Here is an 11,547-nt window from a genome sequence, read left to right as displayed (position 1 = left end):
AGGGCGGAAAAGGAGACACAGAGCTTCCTAAGTCCTGTGAGGTAGACCCTGGGGCTAGGCGGTCATCCCTTCCTGATGCCTGCTGCCCAACATCCTCACGGCAGAATGACATGTTCTGAAGAAAAAGACTGTGTTGCCCTGAAGGTTCTGGAATCTTTTTTGAACACAGGCAGCAAGTCTCAACTGGCCCTTTGAGGATATAAACATGTGAATACCTTCAGAACGCTTCTCTGCTTAAGGCATCAAGATTTCTTCATGAAATATTAATCCAAGGTCTTCTGGAGGTTGAAATTGGATTACTTCTGCCTGCAACCCTCTCACCTTTGCTTGGGACCACCAGCAGTGCCCTCAAGGACAACAGATTGCTCCTGCTTTCAAACACATTGAGGCAATTACAAATTGCTTGTGATTCTGGGGCACCATCACCCAACACAAACAGAGTTTGTGTAATCTCCAATGGATCAGATGTATCTTATTTAGATGAAGCGGGACCTTCTGTACTACTTCCGATCCTTCCTTGCTCAGGAAGCCCATGAGTTTGCACGAACTGCGGATCCACAAACTGCATCGTGAAGAGACCAGTCTTTGTGATCTTCAGGTTTTTGTTTTTGGTTTGTTTTTGGCAGTAAAGTCTCCCACATCAGGAATTAGACTACTCACGCTGTTCTATTACATTGTAGAATTTTCTATTTACGTATTTTTCCTAATGCCTTTCTCTGCCCCTTGAAATACTACTTATTCTTCAAGATGGGGCTCAAATGGCCTCTTAGCTACTCCTCTGCCAACAACAGCAAAAATAAAAACCAGTAACAACAGTCTTTCCTAAATCCTGAAGCATAGGACTTGGACATGTTTATGAAATTTATTAAAAGATTCTCTGAATAGTTATCTGTGTCCAGATTTGATCTTTTCAAGTTTCTTCAAAGAAAACATTATATTGACAAATAGATGTATACATTTCCAACAGTGGGAATGTAGAACAAAACTTATCAAAATTTTTGCCATTCTCATGAAATAAATATAACCTGACTTATGATGACTCATAAATCAATAGTTTGTCAATTTCATGAGTTAACTGTAAAAAAGATCTACAGAAACACACTGTAGTCTGTAAAAAAAAAAAAAAAGCCTAGTAATTTTGTTGATTACTTTATAAGAGTTTAATAAGGGGCTTGTTAGTAAGATGGGGTTGGTCAATTTCCTAAATGTTTTCTTTTCCTCTTTGGCATGTGTCTGTTTATTAACATACATATTTATATGTTTGTCCCAGTGTTTAAGATTCCAAAATGTACTTCATTACCACTCTTCCCTAAGAGTTATGAAAGTCATCATTGTGCTGTGTTAGTGAAGTTGGATGGGTTTTTAGATCGTAAAATCTAAAAATTTCCATTTTGTTTCTGAAGCAATAGCTCACACAGTTGTCAGACTTTATCACTGTATAAAAATGTACAGTGGTTTATTGACATATACATTCCAATATGTTTACAGCTGCAAGATAATGAGGCACACTCCGTATTGCACTTCATTAAAATTTCAGGCTCAACGTAACCCAGAAGTTTAAATGAAACTGCATTTGTAATTTAGTAATTCTTATACAGGACAAACATTGATATCTTTATATACAGTGTGATACTTATTACATTTATATGCCAGTCCTAACACAATTTTTTTTTTTAAATAACAGTCTAGGAAATAAACCAGAATATTCCTCTTTTCATCCCCACCTGTGATGCAATTATACAGGATTACAAAAAGGCAGTATACAATAAACAATGATTATTTCTCTTTTTTGCTTGAAAGCCAGCATCATTCTTAGTCCATGGGCATGGCGATTCTTTTATATCAATTATCTATAAATGTTCAATGCTTCACAGGCCAATGACGGTAATGGCCACATGCAAACACCTCACAAGTTTGATGTCTTGGTTCAAAAGAAGATAAACCGAAAGAATGGGGAAACTTTCCATAGCAAGAATTATGTACATGGTATTTGGCATCCTTCTTGCACTGTGAATGGTTCATTTTCATGGATGTAAAAATGGTCCCGTCCTTATCCTGAGCAGAGTTTAAACTTTACCACATCCACTTGGGGGATGAAGGCAACTTCTTCTCTGTAGACAAAGGAATCTGAGTGTTCTAAAAAGTGTGAGCATTTCTGCACACTCCACAACCCAGAGCAAATTCTTCCCCGGTGGGTGGATGAACAACATGGAGTGGACATTCAGTTCCTTCTAATTGTTTGCCTTTGGGACCTGTATAAATTTTGAAGGAGGCAAAAGAATATAATTAAAAATGACACATACATACAAACCTAATGTAAATATAAATCACCAATAAGTTATTCAAAGAAATTATATGGCTATGGTTACACAAACATAAAATTTAAAAATTATTTTTCTTCTAGCTACAAAAGTAAAAATGTTCACCATAAAAAATTCAACATATCAGGTATATACAACAGAGAAAGGACAGAATCCCTTACCTACAACAACCTGCCTAGAAATAACCGCTATGAGCTATAGATCTTATTCTTTTTTTTTTTTTTTTTAGATTTTATTTATTTATTTATTTGAGAGAGAGAATGAGAGAGAGAGAGAGAGAGAGAGAGCATGAGATGGGGGAGGGTCAGAGGGAGAAGCAGACTCCCGCTGAGCAGGGAGCCCGATGCGGGACTCGATCCCGGGACTCCAGGATCCCATGACCTGAGCCGAAGGCAGTCGCTTAACCAACTGAGCCACCCAGGCGCCCTAGATCTTATTCTATTAGTGAATGAGATACATCACCTAAAAAAATTTTTTTTTTTAATTGAAGTATAGTTGACACACAATGCTACGAGCTCCATATAACATAATGATTCCACAAAATCTATACATTATGTTATGCTCACCACAAGTGTAGCTACCATCTGTCACCATACAAAGCTATTCTAATACCACTGATTGTATTTTCTATGCTGTACCACCTTTCAGTCCCATGACTTATTCATTCCATAACTAGAAGCCTGTACCTCCCACTCCCTCTTTACCCATTTTGTATCCCCCTTCCTGGAACTATCAGTTTGTTCTCTGTATTTATGGGTCTGTTTCTGCTTTTTTGGTTTTTAGAGTCCACATGTAAGTGAAATCATACAGTATTTGTCTTTCTCTGACTTACTTCACTTAGCATAATACCTTCTAGGTCCATCCATGTTATCACAAATGGCAAGATCTCATTCTTTTTATGGCTGCATAACAGTCCATTGTGTGTGTGTGTGTATACCACATCTTCTTTATCCATTTATCTATTGATGGACATTTGGGTTGCTTCCATATCTTGGCTATTGTTAAATAATGCTACAATAAACACAGGGGTGCATATATCTTTTTGAATTAGTGTTTTCATTTTCTTTGGGTAAATACCCAGTAGTGGTATTACTGGATCATATAGTAGTTCTATTTTCATTTATTTTTTTAAATAGGCTCCATGCCCAGCATGGAGTCCAACATGGGGCTTGAACTCATGACCCTGAGATCAAGGGCTGAGCTGAGATCAAGAGTCAGAGGCTTAACTGACTGAGCCACCAGGGGCCCCTGGTATTTCTGTTTTTAATTTCTGAGGACCCTCCATCTTGTTTTCCACAGTGGTTGCACTAGTTTGCATTCCTACCAACAGTGTACGAAGGTTCCTTTTAGTCCACATCCTTGCCAACATTTGTTATTTCTTGTCTTTTTGATTCTAGCCATCCAGACTGGGGTGAGGTGGTATCTCATTGTGGTTTTGACTGGCATTTCCCTGATGATGAGTGATGTTGAGCATTAGATACATCATTTTACAGCAAAGAGTGATGAACAAAAATGATAATGAAAACCCATCAGTTCAGTTGAACAGAAAATTATTCTGGATGAGGGAATATGGAAACTTTTGTATGAATGTTTTTCTCCAAGTAAGAACAAATTTAAGTGTAAATAAGCCATGTTATCCTTGTACCTTCTCTGAAGAAAAAGTACACACTGATGAATGGGAAGACTGATTATTAAAGATTGTTATTTTTAAAAGTATCTGAAGGGAGATTAGTAGAAAAATGAAAACTGGCCTAAATATATGAATGGTAAAATAATATAAAATTTAACAATGTGGAAGAAGCACTTTGGGGAAGATATAAGCTTAATAATAATCAAATAGATGAGGCTTAAAAATGGACATTAAGGAGGGCACGTGATGTAATGGTGTAATAAGACTGGTGAATCACGGGCGCCTGGGTGGCTCAGTTGGTTAAGCAACTGCCTTCGGCTCAGGTCATGATCCTGGAGTCCCGGGATCGAGTCCCACATCAGGCTCCCTGCTTGGCGGGGAGTCTGCTTCTCCCTCTGACCCTTCCCCCCTCATGCTCTCTCTCTCTCATTCTCTCTCTCTCTCTCAAATAAATAAATAAAATCTTAAAAAAAAAAAAAAAGACTGGTGAATCACTGAACTCTACCTCTGAAACTAATAATACATTATATGTTAGTTAACTGAATTTAAATAAAAAATAAATAGAAAAAAAAATGTACAAAAACCTGTACTTTTCTATTTTAAAAAAGACCTGTTATGTTAATGTGCTTCACGTCATGTGTTTCATATCATTTAAAAAGGACTTTTAGCTCCTTTATAAATGAGGAGCTTTACTGTGCAGGGAATACTGGCTGGGCTTATACTTGAAGGCAGAGTCCCTAACAGCAGAGGAAGGGATAAAAGTATGCATTAGTTTCCTACAGCTAGTAACCAAAACAATAAATGTAAATTTTGACTCTATTTAAGAGAAAAGTATGCGATTGGATGGAATGAGCTTATCCAGATCAATGGGGAATGAGATCTTATTTATCTCTTCTAGGTTTAAAAACTTCTGTGATGTAAAAGAAGGAAAACAGGAGGGAAAAAAAGGCTAGTGTTTATGAAGCTTAGGCTGTACATATACTCAGTAAATGTTAGTTGTTATTACTACTACTGAACAAACAACAAACTGTGGCCTCATGTAAAGGAATAAAAATTAAGCTCCACAGAAGCGGAAGACCAAGGCATGAGGGTAATATCAAACTGAGGACAGATCATCTCAGAAGGAGAAGTCAACTGCTGGTTTCAGCTAGCAGACACAAGAGCAGGAGTTAAAACCTAGAAAGGTAATTATTCCAGTTATAAATTATAAAGTATATCAGCACCTCCCACCCCAAATCACACTGCACACTGATATTCCACCTGCCCCCCTGGTGGGAGGGGGAGAGCTGTCAGGAGGGGGGACACTCAATGGCAGATCTAACTTAAGTGCATGACACCATCAATGATGGCTCCTGCAAACTGCAGTCCTTGTTTTTTTCTGGGAGAAAACAAAGGGTCATTTATTCAACAAATATCTACTTAGTGCCTAATGGGTGAATGGTGTTACATCAGGTGCTTGGGATGTAAAAATGAAGAGTACATGGCCCCTATCTTCAAGGAGTTCATAATCTAATCATGATGGTGAAAAACAGTAACAAAAACACACCTGTAGACATTTGCGTGCTTACTACTGAGGCACTGTTCTAGTATATTAACTCAATCTTCTACCAGCCAGAGGCAGGAACTATTGTCCCTACTTTGCAGATAAGAAAACTGAGGCAAAGTTAACTTAATCTTTCTTGATTCTTAGGTCCCTCATCTTTAAAATAGGCACAGCAACATTTAACTCATAGGGAGCTATGAAGGTTAAGTATCCTGGCACGAAGAAGGTAGTCAGCAAATATTTTAGAAAGTAACAGAGGAATTATCTACTTTAACTTCTTAATCTGGACTCTTGTCCTCATCCATATATTAAAAATTGGAATTAATGGGTTGACAGTGGTTAGAGAATCAATCCTTCTGTCCTTCTAAGTAAAATGCATGGCCGTCTTCCCTGCTGATTTCACTGTGGGGTCTGCTTTAATTCTATTCCAGTTCTCTAAAGGAAGGGATAAATTAGAGGAATGTGAGAGGCTGGGAGAGCACGCCTCGGTCTGAGCATTATGATCTTAGACCAGCTACTGTACCTCTCGAGGCCTTAACTTTTCATCTGTGAAGGTGGGGATAACACCATCTACCTTATAGGTTGTAAAAACTACGTAAGAAAATACATTTGAGGGACACCTGGGTGGCCCAGTTGGTTAAATGTCTGCCTTTGGCTCAGGTCATGATCCCAGGGTCCTGGGAGCGAGTCCTGCATCGGGCTCCCTGCTCAGTGGGGAGCCTGCTTCCCTCTGCCTGCCACTCCCCCTGCCTGTGCTCTCTCTCTCTGACAAATAAATAAAGTCTTAAAAAGAAAGAAAAGAAGGAAAGAGAGAGAGAGAAATTAAGAAAGAAAAGAAAAGGGAAAAAAAGAAAGAAATTACATGTGAAAATGCCCAGGATCGATGACCGTTCCTTCCTTCTGCAAACTCTCTAAATCCTCTCCTGCGTCATTTCTCTGGTTCACGGCTGTTTCCAGGGTGGCGTCCCTGTGATGGCTGACCTGGGTGATCCTGTGAATGTGCGAGGGGAGGCCTTGCCTTGGCCAGAACCTCTCAGCAACGACCCCACCACTATGTTCTCCACCATACTTGTCTTATTGCTAGCTAATCTCCTGATTACTTTTAGTGTTTTGTTTTGTCTTTGTTTCTGAACATAAAAGAAACATTCTTCCATTAAGCAAAATGTGGATTTTCCCTGATGACATTGCTTGCCTCTAAGCTTTCTCAACTAGAAGCTGCTGATCTCCTGAGCTCCTACTATGTCATAAGGCCGGGAAGCAAGACTGACTCTCCTGGTTTCCATTTACTTCCAGACCACTGACTTACAACTTTCATTCAATAAACCCCTCTCCCTCCCCTTGAAGCTAACCTGATCCAAACACTGCCCCCATTTCACTCCCTTCATCTGCTCACCTCCAGCTCAGCATCCTCCTCCTGCTATTAGGTTTCACATCTTTATTCTGGCCATTATCCTAAACACCTAGCCTTACATTATTCTGATCTTGCTTCTTTCAAAGTCTATTACATCTACTTAAAAAAAAAAAAAAAGTTTTTAGAAGGGGAACAGTATAACAATTTCTTTTTGACATGAACAAATAGAGGTAGCCATACTAAAACGAAACAAAAAACCTTACATATTCTTTTTCTTTCTGGATAATTTATTTCTCATGGTTTAAAAATCAAAATGTTAAAAAAATTGTACATAATAAGTCACCTTCCCCCCTTCTCTACCCATCTTCCTCGTTCTTCCCAATAGTTAATTAATTTTATTAATTTTTGTGTATTGTTCCAGTATTTTTTAATGCACATATAAACAAATATGAGTATATATTTTCATTTCCCCCTTTCTTACAAGATCACATACCGTATTACCCTGTTCTGTAACTTGATTTTTTATGTAACAGTCTCCTCTACATCTTTCCAGATCAGTACACAGAAACACCACCCTCATCATCATTTTCTTTTTTTTTTTTGACGGTTCATAGTACTTAGTGTTTAACCACCCTCCTACTGGATACTTGGATTGTTTACAAATTTTTATTATTACAAGTAATATCCTTGCACATTTGCCTTTTTTATTTACTTCACATATGTAGGTATATCCCCAGAAGTGGGACTATTGATGTGTTTGCAGTTTTGAGAGGCACCATCAAATGGCTTTTTCTATAGGGTTCTAGCATCTGCACTCTGATAAGCAGTGAATGAGAGTGTGTTTCCCAGCTTTAACAAAATCGTGTATTGTGCTCTAAGTACTTTTGTATGTATTTTCACCAATTTCAGATATATCTCATGTAAAATTCTCTTCTGTGGTCATGTTTACCTCACCTTCCACTTCTCTCCCTTCCCACCTCATTGGGACCACCACCCTCCTGATCTCTTCCAATCTTTTCAGTTTCTTTTTGGTTTCATATTCTTATTTTTCTCAGCCTGACCTCCATACACAATCATTTCTCCCATATTCTCAGTGGCCTAACTCCCTGGCTTTCTGATGCTCACTACACTGCCAATTCCCAGTCATTCCAGATCAAATCACTTGTCCATTTTATGGCACTGGTTCCAGGCGTCTCAAAAAAAAAAAAAAAAAAAAATCACAAGAATCCTTTAAAATGGTTCTATTATCAATTCGTAACTTCAAACTTCACATGGCCCTTTAGTGCCAAACAGTGATTCTTTTACTAATCTTTAACTGACTTCCTTTTCCTTCCCCAGGTAACTGTCTTCATTATAACTCCTGACTCCTCATAACCACGGTGATCTTTCTACTTCATTCAGAATGTTAAACTCCTGACTCCTCATAACCACGGTGATCTTTCTACTTCACTCAGAATCAGGCTATTCTTCAGGCTAGTTTGAACCGGGTTTCTGCCACTTGGAAAAGAGTTCTCATGTGATCATTAAATTAAACCAGAAAGTATATACATCACAGTCGTGTTTAAAAATATTAAAAGCATACCTGCAGGACAGTGTGGTAGTTCTTCCTTGGGAATACTAGTCATTCTCTGAAAATCATCATGACAAGCATTACAAAAATGTGTTGTTCCAAAACAGAAAAAGACAGCCACTGAACAGCAGTAGCGACATTTATATTCCAAAAAGTCTGTGCCATGTTTTGGACACATCTATAGCAAAAGAAAATACATAGACACAAGATTATGGCAAGTCATTTCAAACACACTTAAGATAGTCATATATATAGCTCAGTGATTCATATTTTACAAGTACCCATAGCTCTCAAAACTGACTGAAAAACTGATGACAGATACATTAAAAATACTGAGGAATAAATGTGTGGCTTTGCCCAAATGGTCTGGAGAAAGCCCTAAATTCTCATCTCAGATCCATCAGAACCAATCTGATTTAATAAATAAGACACATTTAATTTCCTGGTGAATTGTTCCTGGGCAGCCAAATTGAATAGTTAATATTTCATCTATCTCTCAGTCTCACAGCTGTACTGTGAAGATTTCATTGGAGGTGAGATAAAGCTAAAAGTGTGGCTGCAGGTTTAAGAAAATGAAATAAGTAAACTTATTACTTGTTGAAATATGGTGACCATTTCATGGAGGACAAAATTATAAAACGCAAATATCATCGAAGAGAATAATATCTATGAATTAATTTGGAAAATTATACACTGCATATAAACATCCGAAAACACTGGGCAAAAAACCTGCTATACTATTCCCACCACATTAGTTAGATTATTATTTTTGAAAAAACAGAGGTTTAACATTTCTAAACTGTCCTTTCTAATAAAATGTTCTGCCCACCTGAGCCCTGGACACATCAGAACAGGCACCACAAATGAGCTCTCTGGGATCATAGTCATCCCCTTGTCCAGCCTCAGCATCGCAGCGAGCTTCGCCACCAAAATATGCCTATGCAGAGAACACAATTAGATTACGGCAGGAAAAAAGAAAACCTTGCTGTGGGAGATACAGTATGAGCATAGCGAAAGTAAGATCAAGAGGTCTTAGAAAATACTATTATCTATTTGACACTCCCTTGCAATGCCAAGTAGATGCCTGTATGGGTGGATCAGGGTATGAAATAAATCTGCTTTAATTCTGCAATAAACTCATGCTTACAGTAGGAAGTTCAAACATTGTATTGTCAAAACAAAATAACGTAAGAATGTATATTATTCCAAATAAATATCAAGAATAAGATATTAAGTAATGATGATAAACTGCTTTTTCAGGGCAAAGTTTGAGTAATTTTTCTCATTTTGAAGTATTAAATGTTTCCTTCTACTGCTTTGATAAGTATGTTTAAGAAATTTCCAAATTTTGGAGCGCCTGGGTGGCTCAGGCATTGAGCGTCTGCTTTCAGCTCAGGTCATGATCGCAGGGTCCTGGGATCGAGCCCTGCATTGGGCTCCCTGCTCCGCGGGAGGCCTGCTTCTCCCTCTCCCACTCCCCCTGCTTGTGTTCCCTCTCTCACTGCGTCTCTCTCTGTCAAATAAATAAATAAAATCTTAAAAAAAAAAAAATTTCCAAACTTTAATACTGTAGTACAAAAAATATGCCTAAAATAAATATTAGTACACAATTAGAATCGTGGGGCTAATGGGACAGAAGAAAAAATCAATTTTGATTATACAAAAATTTTTTAAAAGGAAAGGGAACGGGTGCCTGTCTGGCTTAGTCAGTAGAGCATACGACTCTTAATCTTGGGGTTGTGAGTTCAAGCCCCACGTTGGGTGTAGAGATTACTTAAAAAAAAAAGAAAGGGAAATTTGGTAATTCCTCAGAAGACTGCTCATACTTAAAAAGCTACACTGTGTGCAGGAACCCAGCAGTATTCAATATACACACTCAAATAAATGAAATTATCTTGGTGGGTGGTTTATCTGTATTTGCTCTGGACACGAAATAAATGAGGCCAATTATAATTGGGGCAATCTGCATGCACAACATGTCCCACAGCCAAAAAACTATGTCCATACTTGAGGATAAACAAGGTAAGTCAATATAAATCTAGTATCTCAGAAAAACAGGTCAAAAGACAGGCTCCATTGATACAGAGGTTATAAATGGTTGTCCACCAGCTAAATCTGGCCTCAGAAGTATTTCATTTGTCCTGAGGTCTGCTGTTTATTCTAGCTGTTTCACTTTTCTAGATTTCCTGCTTGGCTTCCTAGACATTGGACTGTCATCCCTATGGTAATACAATGTTCACTTATGACGTTTAACACATTGAACACACAGAAATAATATTTTGCTATTTGTAACAATACAAGTTTCACAAATGTACACTATTAGTCTTGCCTTGAATGTATGTATATTTATCTGCCTTTTTGGCTATCATCTACCTATTTAGCCTTCCATTCATTAGCTGTATTTTCTTTTTGTTACATTGAGAGACTATGCACTTTTTATTTACAGATTCCTTCATTCATTTATGTATTCTCTAATTAACTCAGTGTCTAATAACTGCCAAGTACTGGAGAAAGAGAAACGAAAAAACATTGTCTTTGATCTCACAGAACTTATCAAATGGCGCAGAGACAAGTGAATCAGTAATCATAATGCAAAATAAGGAGTTCTACAAAGAAGGTATGTAAGATACCAAAATCATGTGGTAGTGGAGAGGAGTTGCAGGCACATTACAGAGAAGGTGAAACAGACAAATTTGGCTATGCATACAAGCACCTCAGTTTGGGTGGGGCGTCAGGTCAGAGTGAAATGCAGAGGAGGAGTAGGGAAGAGCATTCCATGAAGAGGAACAGCCTATGCACTGGCACGGAGCAGTCAGTGAGTGAGCAGACATGGCCGAATTTGGGGAATTGCAGGCTGTTCGGTATTTGGTAGCATGGGGCGCAAATGGTAGCATACTGGGAAATGAGACTGGAGATGTGGACAGGGTAAGCAGAAAAATGACACATCAGATCTGAGGTTGAGAAATATTAATCTACTAGTAGTGATGTAAGTGTAAAGGATGGAGTGGAAGGACTAGGGGCTCCACACAAGGGGCTCAGTAAGAAGGCTACTACAATTACCAAAGAAAATGATTAGGGTTGCTGAAGATGTAACAGAAAAAAAGAACTCAAGGAGATTTAGAGATAGAATTG

General features: G+C 38.1%; 1 protein-coding gene across 1 annotated transcript in view; it reads right to left on the bottom strand.

Annotated features, from left to right (window-relative positions):
- Positions 1-1,426: 1,426 nt before the first annotated feature.
- Positions 1,427-11,547, bottom strand: part of MYCBP2 (MYC binding protein 2) — a 272,226-nt gene continuing 262,105 nt past the window's right edge. Inside the window, exons 81-83 of the mRNA XM_044913540.1 lie at positions 9,245-9,352; positions 8,428-8,593; positions 1,427-2,252 (exon numbers count right to left, since the gene is read on the bottom strand). Of these exons, the coding sequence (XP_044769475.1) occupies positions 2,137-2,252; positions 8,428-8,593; positions 9,245-9,352 (390 nt within the window). The 3' untranslated portion in view covers positions 1,427-2,136. The remainder of the gene's footprint in view (positions 2,253-8,427; positions 8,594-9,244; positions 9,353-11,547) is intronic.

Source organism: Neomonachus schauinslandi, chromosome 3, assembly GCF_002201575.2.
Source record: "Neomonachus schauinslandi chromosome 3, ASM220157v2, whole genome shotgun sequence".
NCBI classification, from domain to species: domain Eukaryota; kingdom Metazoa; phylum Chordata; class Mammalia; order Carnivora; family Phocidae; genus Neomonachus; species Neomonachus schauinslandi.
This window is presented reverse-complemented; position numbering and strand designations above follow the sequence as displayed.